The sequence below is a fragment of the Macaca thibetana genome, chromosome 4, assembly GCF_024542745.1.
Source record: "Macaca thibetana thibetana isolate TM-01 chromosome 4, ASM2454274v1, whole genome shotgun sequence".
Taxonomy (NCBI): Eukaryota; Metazoa; Chordata; class Mammalia; order Primates; family Cercopithecidae; genus Macaca; species Macaca thibetana.
In genome coordinates this window covers 157,064,780-157,090,104 of record NC_065581.1, presented here as the reverse complement: position 1 = coordinate 157,090,104, position 25,325 = coordinate 157,064,780, and the positions used below count along the sequence as shown (strand labels likewise).

The 25,325-nt window shown below is 42.9% G+C and overlaps 1 protein-coding gene across 4 annotated transcripts in view; it reads right to left on the bottom strand.

Moving 5' to 3' along the window:
- OSTM1 (osteoclastogenesis associated transmembrane protein 1) overlaps positions 1–4,245 on the bottom strand; it is a 40,418-nt gene extending 36,173 nt beyond the window's left edge. For 3 of the 4 annotated variants that reach the window (XR_007725287.1, XR_007725286.1, XM_050789234.1), the window contains exon 1: positions 3,739–4,227. Coding sequence is in view for 2 of the 4 variants with exons in the window: in XM_050789234.1 (XP_050645191.1) it covers positions 3,739–4,140 (402 nt within the window). In the remaining 2 variants the exon portion in view is untranslated. Of the gene's footprint in view, positions 1–3,738 lie in introns of all 4 variants that reach the window. The other variant, XM_050789233.1, reaches the window with a different exon arrangement.
- Positions 4,246–25,325: the final 21,080 nt, after the last annotated feature.

Here is a 25,325-nt window from a genome sequence, read left to right as displayed (position 1 = left end):
CTACTAAAAATACAAAAATTAGCCAGGCATGGTGGCAGGCGCCTGTAATCCCAGCTACTTGAGAGGCTGAGGCAGGAGAATGGATTGAACCCAGGAGGCGAAGGTTGCAGTGAGCCGAGATCATGCCATTGCACTCCAGCCTGGGTAACAAGAGGGAAACTCCGTCTCAAAAAAAACAGGCTGGGTGCGGTGGCTCACACCTGTAATCCCAGCACTTTGGGAGGCCGAGGCAGGCAGATCACAAGGTCAGGAGATCGAGACCATCCTAGCTAACACGGTGAAACCTCGTCTCTACTAAAAATATAAAAAATCAGCCGGGTGTGATAGTGGGCACCTGTAGTCCCAGCTACTCAGGAGGCTGAGGCAGGAGAACGGCACGAACCTAGGAGGTGGAGCTTGCAGTGAGCAGAGATCTCACCACTGCACTCCAGCCTAGGCAACAGAGTGCGACTCCGTCTCAAAAAAGAAAAAAAAACATTACACTGGATAAATAAACCTCCCCAAAAGACAACTAATTCCTTCAAGTTCACTCATGACACATTTTTCCATAGGTTTTTGTTTTGTTTTTTTGCAATGGAGTCTCACTCTGTCCCCTAGGCTGGAGAGTGGTGGCACTATCTTGGCTCACTGTAACCTCCTCCTCCCGAGTTCAAGCAATTCTCCTGCCTCAGCCTCCTGAGTAGCTGCGCACCACCATGCCCAGCTAATTTTTTTTTTTTTTTTTTTTTTTTTTTATTTTTAGTGGAGACAATTTCACCATGTTGCCCAGGCTGGTCTCGAACTCCTGGCCTCAGGTGATTTGCCTGCCTCAAACTCCCAAAGCACTGGGATTACAGGCATGAGCCACCATGCCTGGCCTCATAAGTTCATTATTATACATGATGGTTCAACTCCCAAACCAGTCCGTATAGCCTTTTAAATCTATAAAGTACCTCAGAACTGTAGAAGTCATGTTTTTGAGCTAAAGAATCATATACAGCTCTACTGGGGAAACAAGGGGAGCCGAGACCAAGGCTTAGGATGAGTTGGAGAGAAAATACAAAAAAAGTTTCCCTGCCTCTTTTCACCTATTTATCTACTTCCTTTCACATCAGGGTGAGTTGAGCTGGGTACCGAGGTTGCTGGTAGAATCTGAGGGAGAGGAAGGGGGTTTCTACAACTCCCCCACTGGGAAGCCTCCTCTGGGTAGTGGGGAATTCATATAGAAATTCATATGCAGATTGGGTGATGCCTATAATACTGCACACTAGAGTTTGAGGTGCTACTTTTAGCCTCTTTTTAATTCCACAGTACCTACACATATGAGAAAAGCTTTGCTGCCTCCAAAGACCCACACTTTGCATCATGATCCCTGGCCATTCTGCCCACAATAACACTTGTTCTTTAGAGTAAATGGAACCCTAAAACAACTCATCTTAACTGCTCAACACTGAATATGATGCTATACCATATCCTGCTGCAGTTGATAGGGACATGTCTTAGGTACTATGTTTTAAAGTGATAGTAAGATATATATTCCTTGCTATACCCAATGCAAGTGTGCCTCGAAAATACTGCATGTAAGCCTGAATTTATTTACCTTGAAAATACGTCCTTGGCCAGGTGTGGTGGCTCACACCTGTAATCCCAAATCTTTGGGAGGCCGAGGTGGGTGGATTATTTAAGGCCAGGAGTTCGAGACCAGCCTGGCCAACATGGTGAAACCTGTCTCAACTAAAAATAAAAAAATTAGCCAGGTGTGGTGGTGCACACCTGTAGTTCCAGCTACTCAGGAAGCTGAGGCAGGAGAATCACTTGAACCCAGAAGGCAGAGACTGCAGTGAGCCGAGATGACACCACCGCACTCTAGCCTGGGCAACAGAGCGAGAACTTGTCTCAAAAAAAAAAAAAAAAAAAAACAAACAAAAACACATGCTCTTTACAAAAGGGTTGACTACAGAATTTATTTAACGCAATAAATTCCCCATTTATGTAAAATGACAGATTTTTATTTTTACGTATTTATTTATTTTGAGATGGAGTCTCACTCTGTTGCCCAGGCTAGAGTGCAGGGGCGCAATCTCGGCCCACTGCAACCTTGGCCTCCCAGGTTCAAGTGATCTTTCCACCTCAGCTTCCAGAGCAGCTGGGACTACAGGCACATGCCACCACACCCGGATAATTTTTGTATTTTTAGTAGAGACAGGGGTTTCACCATGTTGGTCAGGTTAGTCTCGAACTCCTGACCTCAGGCGATGCCCCTCCTCAGCCTCCCAAAGCGCTGGGATTACAGGCATGAGCCACCACACACAGCCATGACAGATTTATTTTAAATAATAACAGGCTGACTTAAAGCAGGATACAACTAGATACAAATTTATATTTAGTGCAACTATAAACAAGTTTAGACAAGTTTAAATTTATGAAATAATTCCAACCACATTTTCATGAGACTACTTGCTGTCCCCTTAATACAAGAGGAACTTTCTCATTCTCCAATCCCAGTGTTATTCCTCATGTTTTTCCTTTACCAAACATATCCGGCCCACACCTCGTGACTCCCAACAACCCTGACACTCTAATATTTTCCTAGTCTAAACTTTATAAAGTACTTAAGAGCAGGAATTGTGTCTGTTTTTCTTTTTTAAATTAAGGCCCTCACAGCAGGTACCACACAACTAGAAACACCCTCAAGGTACCAAGAATGAAGTGCAGTCTTACAATTTCTTAAAATTTTACCTCCCATTTACTTAGAGGTATTACTATGTGTCAGTTTTCTAATTTGTTGTTGTTGTTGTTTATGTTGTTTGAGACGGAGTCTCGCACTGTCGCCCAGGCTGGAGTGCAGTGGCGCGACCTCGGCTCACTGCAAGCTTCGCCTTCCGGGTTCACGCCATTCTCCTGCCTCAGCCTCCCGAGTAGCTGGGACTACAGGCGCCCGTCACTACGCTCGGCTGATTTTTTGTATTTTTTAGTACAGACGGGGTTTCACTCTGTTAGCCAGGATGGTCTTGATCTCCTGACCTCGTGATCCACCCGCCTCGGCCTCCCAAAGTGCTGGGATTACAGGCGTGAGCCACCGCGCCCGGCCTATCCCCATTTTACAGATTAGTAAACAAGGACAGAGAATGTAAGTAACTTGCCCAGAGTATACCGCTAATAAGCAGAATGGAACTGGACTCCTGGCCGCTAGCTCCAGACTGTCTATATCACAAAGATGAAGTCACAGGCAACATCTCTTTTAATTCTTCCAACAGCCGCATTAGGCAGCTGTTCTTTCCACTTTATAGAGGAGGAAACTAAGGTTCTGAGAAGACAATTACTCCAAGGTTACATAGTTAGAAGGTGGTGGACATGGAACATTTCCGGCTACAAATCTCAAATTCCCAACCACTACCAGTGTCTCCATCCCACCTGTTTCAGAAAAGGATCCTTCCCGGGAACTCCAGGAGAAGATGACGAGAAGCTATGGTGGAGTGGGCGGAGGAAAAGGAAGAGGGTTGAGGAATCAGGACCCCGAAGAAAACCAATCACACCTATAGGAACCAAAGCTGTCCAACAGCATTCATGGAAGCAAAAACCCAAACCCCAAGCCCCATAATGCCACCCCCTTTTTCTGATGTCCCAACTCCACAGACCCAGTCCAACCCCTTTTTCTTACTGTTGGGGAAACTGAGGCCCCTAGCGTTGACCATCATTACATCCTCCTCCTGTCCCAACTCTCCCGCGCCACAGTCCCGGACGTGGTCCTGTACCCACCCCCACGGCTCGGCTGATGTTGTCCATCTTGCTGACGACCTGTTGGAAGAGGGGGTAGCAGGTCTGACAGAGGCGCACGGGCCGGGCGCTGCGCACCAGACACCCTGTCAGCTCTGCGCTGCTGTTGGCAAAGTCCAGCAGGAGCTCCCGGCACTCGGGATCCAGATCCGGCAGGTCCGGGGGCAGCGACAGAGGCCCCAGCTTTCCACCCTGCAGCAGGGACAGGGACAAGTCCTCCACCTCCAACAACTGCTGCTCCGACAGGAGGTCGTGGAAGACCCGGTGCGGACTGCTGCCGAAGGGGAGCGCGCCCAGGGCCAGCCCCGACCACAGCAGCAGCCCCAGCGGCAGCCACGGCGGCAACGAACACCTCCGCCGCGCGGCTGTCGGGCCCGGCTCCATCACGGGGCTCACACACCCCAGGGCGCCCACCACCACCTCTCCGCCCCCAACCGGCACCGCTGACAGCCGCCGCTTCCGGTTTCCGCAAGCGCAGGCCGAGAGCCGGGTCACGAGGAGGGCGCGTCACGGCCCCGCCCCCTGCGCGCGACGCCCCGCCCCATTGGCTGCCGGCTGTCTCCGGGACGCGGGCCTGCGCTCGTGCGGGACGCGCCCACCCTGCGGCGGCTCGCTCCCCGGCCGGCGTCAGATGCGGTGCGCGCGGGGGTGGTGCGCTGGAGGCTCCCGAGCCCAGGCTCGCCAGCGGGTGACTACGAGCGCCCACCGCTTTGGACAGTTGCATCTCAGGAGTCCTGACCCTTGAACGCCCACCCCTCTGGGAGTTCCGGGCGTCCTACAAGTTTCTTACCTCGCTGGACGGACGACGGCCTCCGTTGTGGAAATGACCGTCGGCTGCGTTCACAGAGAAAGCCCGCTGGCCGGTGCCTCGGCAGATTTTCTGCGTGGTGTTCCTTAGCGTAGTTTTTCCCTCATCCCATTTGGAGAGAGTAATAATGCCCGTTGGTTATTATAGGTGGTGGAGCCTAGCGGTTTCCGAGCTTTTTGTTTTTGTTTTTTTAAAAAACTCTCAACTGTCTGCCTCAGCGTTGTCAGATCGAACTCTCTGGGATGAGGGAAATATTCTACATCTGCGTTATTAAGGCAGCCACTGGACACATTTATGATGTTGAGCCGGCTGAGGAACTGAATTTTAAATTTTATTTAATTTAGGGCTGGGCGGGGTGGCTCACGCCTGTAATCCCAGCATTTTGGGAGGCCGAGGCAGGCAGAGCGCTTGAAGCCAGGAGTTGGAGGCGAAACCCCGTCTCTACTAAAAATACAAAAATCAGCCGTTGGGCGTGGTGGCGCAAGCCTGTAGTCCTAGGTTGAGCGGGGAGGATGGCTTGAGCCAGGAGGTCGAGGCTGCAGTGAGCCGAGATCGCACCACTGTACTCCAGCCTTCGCCACAGAGTGAGACCCCCATCTCAAAAATAAATAAGTGTTTGACTTAAATGTAAGTAGCCACATCTGTATAGTGGCGACTGTACTTGACGCAAGTCTGGTCCGACAGTGGCCAAGAAGCAGGTTTGCTTGGAACTGAAGGAGTACTAGGGACGCAGCGCGTTCAGTGCTAAAACCCAGGAAATCCTGGACAAACTGCTCAACTTCAAACTCCTATCCAGTTTCTGACATGCCCAAGGCAAAAGCAGGGGACACTCGAAAAAGCGTCCTGATACCGTTGCCAGTCTGTAAAAAGAATTTAAGCTCATAATCTGGAAAACAGTTTCTGACAAGTATCTGACCAACCAGGTTGGTAGAAAATTACTTTCGGGTTTTGTGTCATCCTGCTTTTTAGGGTTGTAATTTTTGCCTTGTAAATTGCAGAGCTGCTGCACTAAATTCTACTTATCTTAGGGTCCTAATTTATGTTTCTGACAGTTCTTCCAAAACTTTGTTGTTGTCGTTGTTGTGTATTTGGTTTGGTTTAGAGATTTAGAGACATAGTCTCGCTAGACTGCCCAGGAAGGACTCGAACTCCTAGGCTCAAGGGATCGTCAGGAGGCTGCCTCGGCCTGCCAGACAACTGGACTACAGGCACAGGCTGCTGTGCCCAGCCTGGGGGTTCTTATAGTTATTTTTTACCCCGCCTGTTTGATGGTTGTTTTATGTTCCTAAATTTGCTTTGGATAGGTAAATTTTGTTTCATTTTTGTTTATAAGAAACTGAATAGTAGGAAATTTGATTTGTGTACCAATAAATGTATTTCCAAAAGAGAAAATAAGTTGTCTTAAGTTTTGCAAAAATCATCACGTAACTCTTAGGTCTTTCTATGGGTTAGAATTATCTTTCTTTTAAATGATTTCAAGCACCATTCTGTGTTGTAAGTGGATGTGTAAATTGTTAACTTCTATGGAAGTCAATGTGAAGAATCAACAACACGTGCTCTTTGATGCAGCAAGTTCACAACCTTGTCATAGACACTTATTCATTGTAATATTGTTTGTAATGGTAAAAAGGATGGCTTCAAAAAGCATGTTAAGGGGCTGGGCACGGTAACTCATGCCTGTAATCCCCGCACTTTGGGAGACCAAGGCAGGCAGATCACCTGAGGTCAGGAGTTCGAGACCAGCCTGGCCAACATAGTGAAACCCCATCTCTACTGAAAATACAAAAATTAGCCGGATGTGGTGGCGGGTGCCCATAATCCCAGCTGCTCAGGAGGCTGAGGCAGGAGAATCTCTTGAACCTGGGAGGCGGAGGTTGCAGTGAGCCAAGATCATACTACTGTGCTCCAGACTGGGTGACAGAGCGAGACTCCGTCTCAAAAAAAATAAAATAAAATAAAAATGTTAAGGAAATTACAGACACTTTCCCTCTTCCTTTGCTTTCCATTCCTGGAACAGTTCAATCTTAAAGGTCAAGTAGAGCAAGAAGGCATCTGTGCTTGGTAGGGCTGGGGTGTCAGGGACCCAGAGAGAGGTGTCAGACCACAGGTAAGATGAAGAGGACGGTGGTGTGAGGGAGGGTGGCAGCATCAGCCTGATGCAGAGTATTGGGTTCTGCAGAGGACTGGCAGCGGTGACTGGGAGGTTGCTTACATTCAGAAGGATTGATGGAATCAGTAAATATATTAAGAATAATTGGAGTCCAGTTTCAGACTGTCAGAGAAGAAAGTTACAAATATGAAAAGAGAGAAATGAACTCTAATGTAGGATTAAAATTAGAAATATCAGTGCAAATTCATAGCTTAAAATACATAGTCATCTACTGATACCAGCTGGGGAATGTTTCAAGGCCCCCTACAGATGCCAAAATCTTCAGATCCTCAAGTCCCTTACATAAAACGCCATAGTATTTGCATATAACCTACACATTTCCTTCTGTATACTCTTTTTCTTTTTCTTACATTCTGTTAAAGCATCTTCTTTATACTTTTAAATCATATCTAGATTACTTATAGTACCTAATACCATATACATGGTATGTAAATAGTGGTTATACTATGTTTGGTTTTTTAATTTATGTTATTTTTTATTGTTACTTTTTTTCTACTAGGAGATATTAGTTTTTTAAAAATTATGGTAAAATATACGTAACATAAAAGTTACCATTTTTAATGTACTTTCAGTGGCATGTTACTTTTTATTGTGGTTTTATTTTTGAATTGTTTTTCTCTTGTTTTGTAGAGATGGGGTCTTCCTGTGTTGCCCAGACTAGTCTCAGACTCCTGGGCTCAAGTGATCCTCCCACTCCGGCCTCCCAAAGTCCAGGAATTAGCAGTATGAGCCCCTGTACCCAGCCCTCAAGTATTTTAGACCTGCAGTTGGTCAAATCCAAGGATGCAGAACCCATGGATACAGAGGGCCAACTATATATAGTATAGAAATAAATATAGATGTAAATATATATGTATATATATTTTTATGTGTACATACATATATGAATATATGCTATATGTATACATATATGTGTGTTTGTGTGTGTGTATTTCCTCTGGCTTTGTCCACTTAGAACACTTAGTAGCAAAGGTACCCTAGTGATAATGAGCATGCATAATGCCCAGATCTTGGATTCTAAGTATCATTCTCCACTAAAAGGAACCAAGGATCCTTGGAGAAATGGCTGATTCAGAAAAAACACAAACTGAGACTGGATCATCTTGTGCCACAAAGTAAGGAAGTGCTCAAAGAATAATGTTGGAAACATGTCAAGGGCATACTGAAACCATCTTAAATAGACTCCCACTGGTCAAATCTGAGTCAATCTCAGCATCAAAATAATGGTTAACAAATTATACCCATTACATAAAACAAAACCACAAGCTCACAGGGATCAATTTAAGTAATAGATTGATAAGTACATTTATATATTTTCATAGATTCTCCCCACCAGATACTTATTAATTACAAATGGGGAAAAAGGAGTAAATTTACAGTGGAAAAGCTTGTCCAGTCCTATGTTAATCAAACGATCAACATGAACATCATCATAATGGAACATACAGAAATTGTGTGCACCTGATAGGCTGCAATTAGGAGAATATAGTGTCAGTTCTGTTATATTCCTGCCAAAGATGCATAATCTGATTCCAATCGTGAGGGAGGTGTCAGACAAACCAAATTAAAGTTCATTACATAAAATACCTCGACTGTAATCTTCAAAAGTGTTACAGCTACAAAAGTCAAGGAAAGATTAAGGAACTGCACCTGACAGGACATTACTGGGACAAGTAGCAAAATTCAAATAGGGTCTGAGAATTAGATGGTAGTTACGTATATTGCTGAAGAGATTAACTAATGATTATGAGAGAAGATTATATTTATCATGATACAATAGCCCCATAGTGTAAGAATAAGAAGAATAAGAATAAGGAAAGGTCTTGTCTTAAATGTAAACCTAATAAATAAAAAAAAGTAATGCTATTGCCTAAATTCAGGTCCTTTGCATCTCTTGCCTGCAATATTGTAACAGCAAAAACTAGCAATCAAAGGGAAACGTCTGGAAACCAGAAAAGAGAAAGAGAAATTGACCTACGATGCCACCTCACATTCCTCTTGTAAATTCAAAATGTTAATCAAGACTCTGTGAGACTTTCAAAAAATTTGTTTTCATGGGAAATTGTTATGAAAAATTACCTCAAATTTGGAAATAAAGTAAAAAACAATCAGCATACTGGGGCATATTTTCTTATTTTTTCTTTTTCAGATTAGATTAATTTAAAAACCTTGTCTTTGAGCTCTGAAGTTCTTTCTTCTGCTTGTTTGATTCCATTGCTGAGACTTTGCAGAGCATTTTGCATTTCTGTAAGTGCATCCATTGTTTCCTGAAGTTTTGATTCAGGAATTTGATTGTTTTTTATTTATGCTATCTATTTCACTGACGATTTCTCCCGTCCTTTCTTGTATCATTTTTTACTTCCTTAAATTGGACTTTGCTTTTCTCTGGTGCCTCCTTGATTTTAGCTTAATAACTGACCTTCTGAATTCTTTTTCAGGTAAATCAGGGATTTCTTCTTGGTTTGGATCCAGTGCTGGTGAGCTAGTGTGATTTTTTTATGGATGTTGAAGAACCTTGTTTTATCATAGTACCAGAATTGTTTTTCTGGTTCCTTCGCAGTTGGGTTGGCTGTGTCAGAGGAAAGGTCTAGGGCTCAAGGCTGCTGTTCAAATTCTTCTGTCCCATGGGGTGTTCCCTTGATAAAGTACTCTCCCCCTTTTCCTAGGGAAGTGGCTTCCTGAGAGCTGAGCTGTTGTGATTGTTATTTCTCTTCTGGATGTAGCCACCCAGCAGGTCTACCAGGCTCTGGGCTGGTACTGGGGATTGTCTGCACTGGGTTCTGTGATGTGAACAGTCTGCAGGTGTCTCAGCTGTGGATATCAGCACCTGCTCTGGAGGAGGTGGCAGGGGGGTGAAATGAACTCCGTGAGGGTCCTTGGTTTTTGGTTGTTTAATGCACTATTTTTGTGCTGATTGGCCTCCTGCCAGGAGGCAGGTGGCACTTTGAAGAGAGCATCAGCTGTGGTAGTATAGGGAGGATCAGGTGATGGGCAGAGCCCTAGGACTCAGAGGAGTATATGCCCTTTATCTTCAGCTACCAGGGTGGGTAGGGAAGGAGACCATCAGGTTGGGGCAGGTTTAGGCCTGTCTGAGCTTAGACTCTCCTTGGGTGGGCCTTGCTGTGACTGCTGTGGGGAATGGGGATGTGGTTCCCAGGTCGATGGAGTTATGTTCCCAGTAGGATTATGGCTGCCTCTGCTGTGTCATGCAGTTAGTCAAGGAAGTGGGAGAGAGCTGGCAGTCACAGGCCTTACCCAGCTCCCAGGCAACCCAAAAGGCTTGTCTCACTCCCATTGTGCACCCCCCAACAGCACCAAGTCAATTTCCAGTCAGTGGGAGAGCAGGGCTGAGAGCTTGCCCCAGGCTACCAGCCTCCCACTGTGAAAGCCAGCTGGGTTTTTGTTCCTCCCAGTCTGCGAAACTGCACACCAGATTGATGCCAGGAGACTTCACATTCAGTTGGAATTGTTACAAAGTTCAGCTAGAGGTTTCCTTCTCCCTGTGGTCTTTTCCCTGGCAGCCCTCCTCAAGGACCCCTGTGAGACAAGGCAGAAATGGCTACCCAGGGACCCAGAGAGCCCACAGGGCTTTTCCTGCTGCTTCCTTTACCTCTGTATTTTGCTCGGCTCTCTAAATTGACTCAGCTCCAGGTAAGGTCAGAATATTCTCCTGTGATCCAGACCTTCAGGTTCCCTAGTGAGGGTATGTGTTCAGGGGTGGACAATTCTCTTTTCCCACTTCCACAGCTTGGGCACTGTCATGCACGTCTGCGTGAAGAGACCACCAAACAGGCCTTGTGTGAGCAATAAAGCTTTTTAATCACCTGGGTGCAGGCAGGGAGATAAGGGTGGGGCCGTTTTATAGGATTTGGGTAGGTAAAGGAAAATTACAGTCAAAGGGGGGTTGTTCTCTGGCGGGCAGGAGTGGGAGTCACAAGGTGCTCAGTGGGGGAGCTTTTTGAGCCAGGATGAGCCAGGAAAAGAACTTTCACAAGGTGATGTCATCACTTAAGGCAAGGACCGGCCATTTTCACTTCTTTTATGGTGGAATGTCATCAGTTAAGGCGGGGCAGGGCATTTTCACTTCTTTTGTGATTCTTCAGTTACTTCAGGCCATCTGGGCACGTACGTGCAAGTCACAGGGGATGCGATGGCTTGGCTTGGGCTCAGAGGCCTGACAGGCACTCACAGTATTTGGGGTGTCTACAGGGTCTGGCAGGAGTCATCCACTTTCTTCAGAGGGTCTGTGGGTTTTCTCAGCTTTCCTGGCTTATTCCTGCAGTAGTTCTGGAGCAAAAGTTTACAGTGCAAGTCTCCACACACTGCTCTGTCTGCTGTGTGGGAGCTGCAATCTAGTCCTGCCTCCCGTCCACCATGATCCCCTATGCTGTCCAGCAACCTAATTCTAACATTATTTTTTTCAGTGCCTTTACCCAGTGTAATGCCCAGACCCTCTGTTCCCCAAAGAAGACCACCAGAGTCCAGAGTCAAAGCCAAGCGGCAAGGATCTTTATGACAAGTTCAAACTTGGTCCCTCCATTACTCAGCATACAAGAGGGCCCCGAACAATGCGAGTGTTTGCTTTTTATAGCCCAAAAGTTACAGGGGAACAAAGGAATTCTTTTGGTTCCCGCGCTTTCAGTAAAACTTTGAACGGCTGTCTCCTTATCGGAGACTTTCTAGGTGGTGTTTGTACTGGGCTCAGGAAGTTTGAGAGATATGTGGCGATATGTAGTGAGATGGGAGGATGGGATGTGTTTGTACTGGGCTCAGGAAGTTTGAGAGATATGTGGCGATATGTGGTGAGATGGGAGGATGGGATGTGTTTGTACTGGGCTCAGGAAGTTTGAGAGATATGTGGCGATATGTGGTGAGATGGGAGGATGGGATGTGTTTGTACTGGGCTCAGGAAGTTTGAGAGATATGTGGCGATATGTGGTGAGATGGGAGGATGGGGTGTGTTTGTACTGGGCTTGTTTGTTTTGAGCCCGGGGCTGAGGAATGTGCCCGGCTCCTCTCACCAGTTTGAGAGACATTGAGTTAATATTAATGAGTTAATAAACATTTGACACATTTTCATTCTATATTTGTATGAGTCATGTTTTTAACTTTTTGAAAATTATACTTGGACAATTTTTCCCATTAAAACATGGAATAGTGGGGAAGCAAGAATTTAGGCCAAGAAGGTAGTCAAAGATGACCAGAAAAGGCCCAGGAACCAAGGCCAATAAAACAGTCTCCCTATCCATACTCTTGCTCTCTTATGGATGGTTTATTCTTACTACAGCAGGCAAAGTGATTCCTTCAAAACCTAAGTTGGATCATGTCACTCTTTTTGTTTTGACTCCACCAGTGGCTACAGATATCACCCAAAGTTAAAGCAAAGCTCTTGTTATGCCTTAGAAGAATCTGTGATCTGCTGCTTTTATCAGCATTCTCTTTTTCCCAACCTGCTTTATTTTTTTTCCATAGCACTTAGCACCATATAGAATCCTATACACTTGTTTATTTCTGTCTCCCCGCACTGGAATTTAAGTTCCTTGAGAGTGTTGTCCACTGCTCTCTCAGTGCTTAGAACAGTGGCATGAAATAGATGCTCAATAAATATTTATTGAAATATGATTTCCTTTAGAGAGGGGTAGAATATAAGCAGTTTGAGGCTCGAAAAGAAGGTATGAAATAATTATTCTGGAAAAAAATAAACTTAGGAAAAAATAAATTTATTAGGTATATATAATAACATTGCCAGGCAATATTGAATGCCTATTTGAGATCTGTGAGCACAGTTTTAAGGTCTAATCAACAGACCTAATTAGGTGTTCTCTTCAGCAGTGTTTAGTTGTTCAGGTGAAAGTGTAGAGCAGCATAATGGTTGGGCTTAAAATTGTTGGGGCACTGCCTAGGCCAGTATGATGAAAGGAGAGTGTACCATATCACCTTACACATCCCACCTGACCCAGTTTCCAATGCCTTCCCACCTTCCCAAACCATTCTACTGGGTCCTTTGGAACTCATGATCTATCATCTGTAATTTCTGTTTTCTCCAAGATCTTCTCTAAACAGTCCCTTTACTCTCTTTGATGAAACAAAAGTTGACTATCTCTTGATGACCTCACTTTTGCTATGCTTCATGGCCTCTAAAGATATTGTGGAGTTTCCTCAGGAGCAGCCCCTAGTTTGAGGGTAAGAGGAGCTCAGTGAGCATTCCAGTCCCTAAGCAGAGCAGCCCACCTTGATCTGCTTTAATTATTGGAATTCCACATAAGATTATTTTCAAGTTTCCCCTAGGGGAAAAAATAGTTTAGAAACCACTGTTTTGTTACATTTTTGCAGTGGGCTAACGTCTGCTGTGTGTCTCTGGGCCCCATTTCCTAGGTTATACTGATCCTGTTTCATCACTGTGCGTTGGTATATGAGGTGAGAGAGCTTAGCCTTTCAGCTCATAGGTCTCTGGATCTGAAGGAGCCACATTTGAACCTGTTGTAGAAACTGTCCCACATACTACCCAAAGATTCTAGACTTTGAACTTTATACTATGACATGATCGGACTTTTGGGTTGTCTCCCTTGGAAGAGGTTTATTACCACAGTAAAACCTAGTCACCCAAATACATGTTTGCTGGTTTCTGAGGTTATCCTGATTCCAGACTTTGAGATTCTAGACTGAGCTTTATACTATGACATGGTCAGACTTTTGGGTTGTCTCCCTTGGAAGAGGTTTATTACCACCACAGCAAAAGCTAGTCACCCAAATATATAGTTCTTTGCTGATTTCCTCTCTGCTATTTTCTCTGGTTCACTCTTTTGGACCTTTTTTATTTAGATGTTAAATCTTTTTTTCTTTTTTTTTGGAGACAGGGTCTCATTCTGTTGCCCAGGCTGGAGTGCAGTGGCAAAATCATAGCTCACAGTAGCCATGAACTCCTGAGCTCGAGGGATCCTCGGCCTTCTAAGTAGCTGGAACTACAGGCACATGCCACCATGCCCAGCTATAATTTTTGTGTTTATTTTTTGTAGAGATGGAGTCTGACTATGTTGCCCAGGCCAGTCTTGAAATCCTGGCCTCAAGCAATCCTCCTACCTCTGCCTTCCAAAGTGCTGGAATTATAGGTGTGAGCCACCAGGCCCAACCAGATGTTAAACCTTATAGTGGAGATTGCTCGACTTCCTCCAACATCCATTCTCTCCTTCCTTTTAATGATAGAACTCCTGAGATTTAGCTGAACATGGCAAGACTACATGCTCCAACCTCCCTTGCAGTTAAGTGTGAACTGAAGTGCATATATCTTACTGGTCATATCTTTAAGTCATGAATTGTATCCACCCTCTTCCTGTTAGGAAATGTTTTTTGTTTTGTTTTGTTTTTGAGATGGAGTCTTGCTCTGTCACCTAGGCTGGAGTGTAGTGGTGCAATCTCAGCTCACTACAACCTCTGACTCCTGGGTTCAAGCAATTCTCTTGCCTCGGCCTCCTGAGTAGCTGGGATTACAGGTGCATGCCACTGCGCCTGGCTAATTTTTGTATTTTTAGTAGAGACAGGGTTTGGCCGTGTTTGCCAAACTGGTCTCAAACTCCTGACCTCAGGTGATCCACCCGCCTCACCTCCCAAAGGGCTGGGATTACAGGTGTGAGCCACTGCACCTGGACAGGAAATGTTAATAACTGAAACATCAGCCTGGATACAGAGATGGATATGGATGCAACATGTTTAGCATGACGGAGCCAGCTGGTCATAAAGCAGAGTCATCTACCTACTCTAGGCCCCAGAGAAAAGAACTTCTGTGCTATGAATGCCACTATATTTTGGAGTCCCTGTTACAGCAACTTAAGCTGATCCTAATGCAGTCCGCCTAGATGGTTACTTAAATTTTCTCAACTTCTATGTCCTCCTAGTTTTTCATCTCTTTGTATATTTTTATCGTACTTCCTAGAAATTTCGTTAACTTTGTTCTTCAATGCTTCTACTGAGTATTTTCATTTCTGCTATATTTTTAATTCCCAAATTTTCTTGTTTTGTAGATGCTATATCCTTTTTTTTTTTTTTTTTTGAGATGGAGTCTCGTTCTGCCACCCAGGCTGGTGTGCAGTGACATGATCTGGCTCACTGCAAACTCTCCCAGATTCAAGAGATTCTCCTCCCCCAGCTTCCTGAGTAGCTGGGATTACAGGCACACACCACCACGCCCAGCTAATTTTTGTATTTTGTATTGGTCAGGCTGGCCTCAAACTCCCGACCTCAGGTGATCCGCCCTCCTTGGCATCCTATGTAGATGTTATATCTTTTTAAAGTCTTTGTTTTCCTCCTAGTCTGTTTCTTCCAAGTTACTTTTATTTATTTATTTTATTTTATTTTTTGAGATAGAGTCTCACTCTGTCACCCAGGCTGGAGTGCAGTGGCGTGATCTTGGCTCACTGCAACCTCTGCCTCCCGGGTTCAAGCAATTCTCCTGTCTCAGCCTCCCAAATAGCTGGGACTACAGGCACCCACCACCACACCTGGCTAATTTTTGTATTTTTAGTAGAGACAGGGTTTCATCATATTGGTCAGGCTGGTCTCGAACTCCTGACCTCAGGTGATCCACCCACCTCAGCCTCCCAAAGTGCTGGGATTACAGACGTGAGCTACCGCACCCAGCCAAGTTACTTTTATTCCTGTTTGTTTTTGTCTATACCTTTCTTTAAGTGCCTAGTTAACCTTGGCTTTCTTCTTACATTTAAGAGAAAGGCACTACAAAGCTGAATGGAAACTCTGTGTTTGTGGATAGTTCTTTTTGACTGTGGGTTTCAGTGTAGGCCAATGGTTCTCAATGGGGATAATTTTGCTCCCCACCCTTGTGGTATATTTAGCAATGTCTGGAAAAATTTTTGGTTATCAAAACTGGGAGAAGGGTATGATACTAGCATCTGATGAATGGAGACCAAGAACACTGCAAAACATCTTAAAATGCACAGGATGGTCACCCAAAACAAAGCATTGAAAACATCAGTATTTTAAATCGTTTCTCTTGGGCAGATTATCCTCTTCAGAGAAGACTCTGCCAGCATGCTACCTTGCTGCCAGTAATCTCTGATCCTGGCAGTGCTGGCAACTCAACTTCAGTGAATGAACTTTTACTTAATCCCCCTGTTTTAGCAAAATGTCCCTGCCCTCAAATATGCTTATGTCTCTTGGTCCAGACTCCCTTTGCTTCACTTTCTCCAGATATCAGGATTTTAGTGGTATTCTGTTGGAGTTGGGATGGGACATAGAATAGTAGGGAGAGTATTATAAATAGCCTTTCAATCATCCTGTTTTGGTTCTTCTTTTATCTATATTTTCAGAGGTACCTGATGTCTTTTCACTTCTTGGGCTCTTTGAGGGTTCCATAATATACTTCAGTTGCCTTTTTTTCCTACTATAGGCATACAGACTAGCTTTTCTGCTTGGGTTCTGCTAAGTCAGTTTTTATTAGTCCACCTGCTTTCCAGCTTCCAATATATTTTTGAAGAGATGGGGTCTTGCTATGTTGCCCAGGCTGGACTTAAACTCCTGTGCTCAGCTGGGTGTGGTGGCTCATGCCTGTAATCCCAGCACTTTGGGAGGCCGAGGTGGGTGGATCACAAAGTCAGGAGATCGAGACCATCCTGGCTAACATGGTGAAACCCCATCTCTACTAAAAAATACAAAAAATTAGCCGGACATGGTGGCAAGCATCTGTAGTCCCAGCTAATCGGGAGCTGAGGCAGGAGAAAGGCATGAACCCGGAAGGCAGAGCTTGCAGTGAGCCAAGATCACGCCACTGCACTCCAGCCTGGGCAACAGAGCAAGACTCCATCTCAAAAAAACAAACAAACAAACAATCAAACAAACAAACAAACTCCTGTGCTCAAGTGATCCTCCTGCCTTAGCCTCCCAAGTAGCTGGGACTACAGGCGTGCATCACCATCCCAAGCACCAATATTTTTACTTTTTCTTTTCTCTTGTTCTCTATGTTCTTATGTGTCTTTTTAAAAGTCCTTTTACAAATCTTGTGGGATTTCAGGAAGGAACAGATCTAATCATGTGTTCAACTTGCTCTTTTAAATGGCAACCTTTTCTGTGTTTTACCTCACTCTTTATTAAAGTCAGAATGTATATCTTATGTCAACTCCAGCCATGAGATGATTTTATGGAGAATGTGGACTGTGTCCTATTTATATTTGTGTACTTAGAAGCACTTAGCCTGATGTCTTGTACAGAGAAGGCACTCAATACATTTGTTACATTGAATTTATGTAATACGAATGCACATCTGCTTTAAGTGCTTTTCAGATTGATAAAAAAAATGGAAACATTTTTATTTTTGTAATTCTTTAATGGACAAAACAATGCTATAAGTAAATGTCCATGAGCTTTGCATGCCTGAGTAGAACGACCTGAACACATGGGACATGTAAAACATGTTGTTCATTCATGATACTCTGCAAATAGTCTAATCTACTCACTCCAGTGGCCAATCTCATTTCCAGATCTCTCACCTGAAGACAGATTTTTTTTTTCACCTGAAGATAGATTATCTTATAGCTTCGGCATTAGAAGATATTTTTAAAACAATGAAGTTGAATCACATTTACTTGACAAACTCTCTGGCTGTAAATGTGTATTTCTAATAGATGAATGGTATTAGAACTTTGAGTTTGTATCAACATAATTTTAATAAATATTTGTTCAATTTATAAATGAATGAAAATATACATAAAAAATGTGTGCTTCAGTAGATATATATTGTCAGTGACCAAAGTCTGATCACTGAACCCATTTCCTAATATAACAGAAACTCTCTTGTTAATTAGATGCCTAATATGTGGTACTATTTCTTGGAGAGCCAGCATTCACAAGTAGAAATGAGAATGGCACCACTCACTATTACTCCTAGTGACCCACTAGCAAAATTTTTGCTTCCTGTTCTAATGACTTTATGCCCTGCTGGGCTAGAGGTCCAAAGGAGGAGTGCATCCACCAGGAGATACAAGAATGAGTGAATTGGAATTTAAGATTGCCACCTGGCCACTTTGAGCTCCCTCTAAATCAATGGTTAAAGAAGAGAGTTACTGTGCTGGCTGGGGTGATACCAAGGGGAAATTGGACTACTACTCCACAATGGAAGTAAGGAAGAGTATGTCTGAAATACAGGAGATCCCTTACGGTATTTCTTAGTATTATTATGCCCTACTATTAAGACTGATGGAAAACTACAACAAGCTAATCTAGGCAGAACTGTGAATGGCCCAGGCAATTCAGGAATGGAGGTTTGGATTACCCTACAGGTAAAGGATCACCACCAGCTGAGGTGCTTGCTGACATCAAAGATAATACAGAATGGGCGATAGAAGGTAGTTATAAATACGAGCTATGACCATGTGACAAGTTATAGAAATTGAGAATATAATTATTATTAATATTTCTCCATATTTTGTTATGAATATGTGTGTGTATATATACACATATATATATACATACACACACACACACAAAAAAAAAACCAAATATCTTTATTTTCTTCTCTCTTTTATTCTCTCATAAGTTATATTGACTTTAGGCTGGGTGCAGTGGCTCATGCCTGTAATCCCAGCACTTTGTGAGGCTGAGGTGGGTGGATCACCTGAGGTCAGGAGGTTGAGACCAGCCTGACCAACATGGCAAAACCCCATCTCTACTAAAAATACAAAAAAATTAGCCAGGCATGGTGCTGTGTGCCTGTAATCCCAGCTATTCCAGAGGCTGAGGCATGAGAATCACTTGAACCCAGGAGGCAGAGGTTGCAGTGAGTGAGCCGAGATTGCGCCATTGCACTCCAGCCTGGGCAACAAGAGTGAAACTCCATCTAAAAAAAAAAAAAAAAAAGATATGTTGACTTCATATTATCATACTATAATATAATATGTAAGTACTATTAATTTTATATCATCATATTTAAGTTATAAAATATCAAGGAGAAGAGTTAAACATCACTCAAGGACTTTATCTCCTCTTCTGGAATAGGGGTTAGTCATGTTCAATTGTATGAAGATAGTGGTATCATACTAGGTATAATTATGATCTTGTTATTGTCTTTATTTGGAGATACATATAGATGCCAGGTTAACAAGGAATGGATTTATGATGGTTAATTTATTTGATCAAATGTCATTCTGGGTGCATCTGTGAGAGCATTTGTGGATGAAATTAACATTTGAATTGGTAGACTGAGTAAAGCAGATTGCCTTTCCTAGTGTGGGTGGGCTTCATTCAGTCAGTCCATTGAAGACCTGAAAAGAATAAAAATGCTGAATAAGAGGGAACTCCTCCTTCCTGACTGTTGGGGGGTGCATTAGTTTTTTCTGCCTTAGGACTCAAACTGAAACATTGACTCTTTTTGAATCTCCAGCCCGCTGGCTTTCAGACTGGAACTACACATTAACTCTCCTGGGTCTCCAGCTTGTGGAATGCAGATGTTGGGACTTCTTAGACTTCTTAGCGTCCATAGTCATGTGAGCCATTTGTTGTAATTAATCTCACTGTCTACCCATATCTAGATATATATGTTTCCCATTGGTTCTGTTTCTCTGGAGAACTCTGACTCATAAAGATATGTTAATTATAAATAGAAAAGTGATTGCACTATTAAAAAATCTTGTTGTTCAGGCTGGGCACAGTGGCTCACGCCTGTGATCTCAGCATTTTGGGAGGCCAAGGCAGGTGTATCACCTGAGCCCAGGAGTCCAAGACCAGCCTGGCCAACATGGTGAAACCCCACCTCTACCTAAAATACCAAAAAATACAAAAATTGGCTGGGCGTGGTGGTGCACGCCTGTAGTCCCAGCTGCTTGGGAGGCTGAGGCAGGAGAATCACTTGAACCCCAAGTAGGCAGAGGTTGCAGTGAGCCAGGATCACGCCACTGCACTCCAGCCTAGGCAACAAAGCAAGAATCTGTCTCAAAATTAAAAAAAAAACAACAACTTGTTGTTCAATGCTTATTAATAACCACATATGGATTTTATGTGTCTCTTGACAGTTTTAAAGTATGTTTTATTATTTATTGTTTATTATCCATTTAATTTCCTAAGATACATAGATTACTAGAGAAATCAACAAGATGTTATTTCTATACAGCATGTCTTAAAAAATATATCAACATTTAAATATTCTTTATCAATAAGTTATATTTCATATTCACTGTGTACGTAACAACAGAAGCATAGGAAGTAAATGTTACAGTCAAGATAAAGTGTACGAATGTCCGTGTCTCAGAGAAGTGGATGTTCCTGAATTTACCTATGGCAACATTTGGAGCAAGTACCACTTGTTACCATCCTTATGCTATGCTTACTTAAAGACAGGGCCAGCGTTAAAACGTTTGCTTCTTTTACAGCGATTTGATTTTCCTTTCAATTCTAATGTTGCCCAATTGCTCTATTCAGATAAAGTCATTTAATCTCTGCTCTTGGCTGGGCTCAGTGGCTCACGCCTGTAATCCCGGCACTTTGGGAGGCCGAGGCGGGCGGATCACGAGGTCAGGAGATCGAGACCGTCCTGGCTAACACGGTGAAACCCCGTCTCTACTAAAAATACAAAAAATTAGCTGGGTGTGGTGGCGGGCGCCTGTAGTCCCAGCTACTTGGGAGGCTGAGGCAGGAGAATGGTGTGAACCCGGGAGGCGGAGCTTGCAGTGAGCCAAGATCGCGCCACTGCACTCCAGCCTGGGCGACTGAGCGAGACTCTGCCTCAAATAATAATAATAATAATCATCATCATCTCTGCTCTTCTGATTGATATTTTAATTATTCAATCCTTTCCAGCTGCGTCCACCCTAGCTCTTTATGAAGAATGGAGAACTATGCTTTTTATATTTGAATGATAAAACTATTGATAGGGTCATTTTTTTCTTCAAAAAAAAAAAAAGAGAGAGAGAGAGAGAGAGAAAGAAATTACCCACCAAAAAGAAAAAAGAAAAAAAACCATTCTGCTGCTCAGAATACCACAGGGAAGATGGTTGCATATCATGCATATCAGTTCCCTTTTAGTGGTCTGTTAACATTTTAAAGACTATGACAACTATTTAAACTAATTATTTGGTTTTACAACAAAGAAATATGTATACATTTGTGCATACATATAAATCTTGGATTAGTCAGATGTAAGCCAAAATCTCATTTTGATTCTCCTGGGGTCCCTTGTTTGTATTCCTAGGTCTTCAGAGACTAGATTCTCTGTGCATCTGAGGATAACTACTGGCTGATCTAGTAGAGGCAATAATGTGACTCTTGGACTGACGAATAGACTTCCATCAAGACAGCCTATCTGTTGGATCTTTATTGGTTTTGAGAAACAGAAACCAACGCAAGTTAACTTCAGCAAAAAGTGAGAAATTCAAGGATGAAACCAAGACCACGTCTCAGGATGGGATTGGAACTATGCACCAAACACTTGGTCTGTCCTTGTTCTACTCTACATGTCTCTAAGTTTTCCCAGGCTTTGTGGTAGAAAATATAGCTACACAAACTCCGTTATTATTATATATATATATATTTTTTGAGACAGAGTTTCACTCTTGTCACCCAGGCTGGAGTGCAATGGTGTGATCTCAGCTCACTGCAACCACTGCCTCCCAGGTTCAAGCAATTCTCCTGCCTCAGCCTCCCGAGTAGCTGGGATTACAGGCGCATACCACCACACCCAGTGAAGTTTTGTATTTTTAGTAGAGACGGGGTTTCACCATGTTGGCCAGGCTGGTCTCGAACTCCTGACCTGAGGAGATCCACCCACCTTGGCCTCCCAAAGTGCTGGGATTATAGGTACGAACCACCGTGCCCAGCCCAAACTCCCGTTTTTAATATATCTTGCATTAAAGATTTCAACCCACACAAAAACCAGACCTCATTCCCAATCCCAATTTTTCCAAGGAATCTCTATTCAGCCCAGATTGTAGCCAACATGATAGTTACGGGCCATATATATGCCTAAGGTGAGCAGCAACTATCTGGGCTGGTGGTGAAGTATGGGATTTGGGGTGGGTAAGAATTTACCAAGACAGTTGTAGGTAAAGAAAGGCAGATTTATTAAAGAAAGTATGAGAATATGTTGCCAGGGAGCAGTGGGCAGAACCAGCAGAAGAGGAGCTGTCTACAAGGAAACAAAGGCTTGCTGGAGATTTTATTGGATGGTTGTTGGGCTGATTGATAATGTGAAGGTAGCAGAAAGCCAACTTGCATTCTTCTGTCAGCCAACGTGTTTGATGATGAATTGAAGCATTTGGTGATAAGCAGAAAGTTTGTGAGTTGTGTATGTTATTTGCTCAGAAGGACTATATGTCCTGGGCCATAAAGAGAGACAGACTTATAGCTTATCTGCTTCCTCTTTTCGCTTATACGTCCTGGACCATGAAGAAAGGCAGACCTATAGCTTATTTACTTTATCTCTTTGCTTTCCCTTCATCCTACCAGTCTGACTCCTTTTCCCTAATTAGGACTCCACAATATATAACCACGGCTGCTTGGAAGCCTACCTGTGACCATGTGGATGAGCAGAGAAGGGAGAGGTTTGTAGAAAAGGGGAACTGGGTGCCAAATCTAATAGGTGTCCAGTGCAAGGCCCTCTCTTCCCTCTTAATGGAAAATGAATCTTAAACAGTGCCCTTCTGGAGACCACACTGGGGAAAAGGAAGTAGATGGTATTAAGTAGGTTTGGTAAAGGGAGGAATTTTGAGGCAACTGGACCTTTCCGGGACCCTTCAATTCATACCATATGTATGGTTCTTTACAAAAATATAAAACTCATTATTTGGGCCATTCTTTTTTAAACTTATATTTTATGTTTTATTTTTAAATTTTTATCTATTTACCTATTTTGAGACCAGGTTATGAGACTGGCTAATTTTTGTATTTTTGGTAGAGACAGGGTTTCACCATGTTGCCCAGGCTGGCTCAAACTCCTAGGTTCAAGCGATCCACCTGCTGGGCCTCCCAAAGTGCTAAGATTACAGGAATGAGCCACCACATCCAGCTGCATATTTGGACCATTTTTATACAAAAAGATTTAATTGATTGTGGCAAACATTATTGGATTATGATCCGTCTTCAAATGCAAATATATATTGATTATCTGGATCATCTTTGCCAAGATTCAATTCAGTTACCATAGTGCCTGAAATGACCATAATGTACAAGCAGTGACTCTGTTGTCACCATTCTGTAAATCAATGGGTTTCAGCCTCAGATCCCAGGACATCTAGGGATCTACAAGGAAAAAACTGAAGACCCATAAGGTATTTCTAGTATTTCATAAAGTCTAAAGCAAATAATACACTTACCGGGCACAAATCTATGATGGATTACCTAAAACATCAAAACATCAAAATCATCAAATTTCTCTGCTTTAGAATGAAATGATATCAACTCAGGACAGCAAGTCTGTTATTCCATGCTGGTCTTAATCTCTGCTTTAGTGCATGCGTGCTTGCGTGCATGCACACGTGTGTTTATGTGTATCCTTGGTTATACATTCTGAGCAAATGAATGCCATTCTGGAAGAAATGTGATTTAATGTCATCCTGAGAGGCATTATATGTGGCCACCACTACTCAGGTTATATTCTAAAAAATGTAGAAAAAGAAATTTAAAGCTCAAGGTTAATAAAGTCATCTTTCCTGGAGATCTTTAAACATGAGATAATTAGCCATCTCTCTAAAATAATTACCTCTAGAAGATCCTTCTACTTCCTTTCAAAATATATTAAAATATCATCTACCCCATTATTAGAAGTTGTACTGATTAGGATAATATATTGTCTTAATGGCTGAGACCTGTGGATAATAAATTGTCTCCAGAGACGTTCTGCATTTAGAGCATAAATTCTGGGCCACCCTCTGAATGTCAAGACTTTGAGTGTTCTGGATTTCCTGCAATTTCTGGTCTCCATAATGTTTGCAAGCACTTGGTTATTTCTCTGCTTCATCCCATGATTAGGCCCTCTGGACTTGGATGTAAAGAACAGGATGGATAGAAAAGGTTTCTATAATACGAATCTACTTATAGTCCAGGTTATCAGAAACCTTTCAAGCCTTAGGCACTTATACATGTAATTTCCAGAAATCCACGCTGGAGCAAAGTCACTCCTCTTTCTTATAGTCAGCTGACATCAATAGGTCATTTTCAGCAGCCTCACCAAGGCTCACAGTTCTACACTAAATTGCTATTCCAACCCACTATTCAGAAAAGCAATTAATCTCAATTCAAATGAGAAGCCTGTTTAGGGTGGTATGGCTGTAGATGCAAATCACCTTTAAATATCCCCTCTGTTTCAGTCTTTGAAATGGTATTTCTAAATTTCAAAAAAGTTAATGATATTTCTAAATTTGAAAAAAGTTAGAAGGCCCAAATTCTAGTAAGCATTAGTTTTTTAAAACATCATTTAAAGTTACATATTTATTAAAAATCAATTCATATGTGATGGACAAAGCACTTCCTAAACGTGCATCTTTGTGAGGCTATAAAAATTGGGAGAGGACCGGACACGGTGGCTCGTGCCTGTAATCCTAGCACTTTGGAAGGCCGAGGCAGGCAGATCACGAGGTCAGGAGTTCAAGACCAGCCTGACCAACATGGTGAAACCCCATTTTTGTAAAAATACAAAAATTAGCCAGGCGTGGTGGTATGTGCCTGTAGTCCCAGCTACTCAAGAGGCTGAGGCAGAAGAATTGTTTGAATCCGGGAGGCGGAGGTTGCCGTGAGCCGAGATTGTGCCACTGCACTCCAGCCTGGCTGACAGAGAGACTCCATCTCAAAAAAAAAAAAAAAGAAAAAGAAAAAAAGTGGGAGAAGTAGGTAGGACATGTATTAAGGAGAGTAAAATCTTCTCCTCACCCTTGAATGCTTGTACAGGATATTCTTTGTAACGCACATATGCTGAAAATTCCCCTTTTCTTCCTTGAAGCATCTGTGAGCCTTTCTTTTTTAGATAAAACGAGCTTTTTTGGTGGACACATGACAAGGAAGAGGTTCAATGTAACAAGTGATCGTGTTATTTTAAAAAGCTCCGTCTCAAATTAAGTTTACATATGGTAGCCTTTTAAGGCTGTGGGTTGCAACATGTGAACAATTTTAAAGTGTAACATTTCATTTACAGGTTCAGAGTAGCTTTCAATTCTCTTACTAGTGTGCTTCTGATTAAATCTTAATTGTACCATTCATTGTGAAACGAAAGAAATGCTGTTATACTGGGTTTTTGCTAAGGGGAAATCAAGATGGCCCTCAAAAAAACTAAGTCATCCATGGAAAAGGAATAAAACTATGTGGAAATGAGCCATAAAATTAAAGCCTACCATTTAGATTTGCATAATTAAAAAATTATCACAAGTAATACCTTTTTTGATAGACCCAAGTTATTTAAATATAGGTGATTAGTTATTATAAATCATCTGAATGCATGAAGAACACTGAGTAAGTGGCAGGCAACATGTAATGAAAATGACATATTCAATAATTGAAGTTGCTACTTTACCATACACTAATTTTTTTTTTTTTTTTTTTTTTTTTTTTTGAGACGGAGTCTCGCTCTGTCGCCCAGGCTGGAGTGCAGTGGCGCAATCTGGGCTC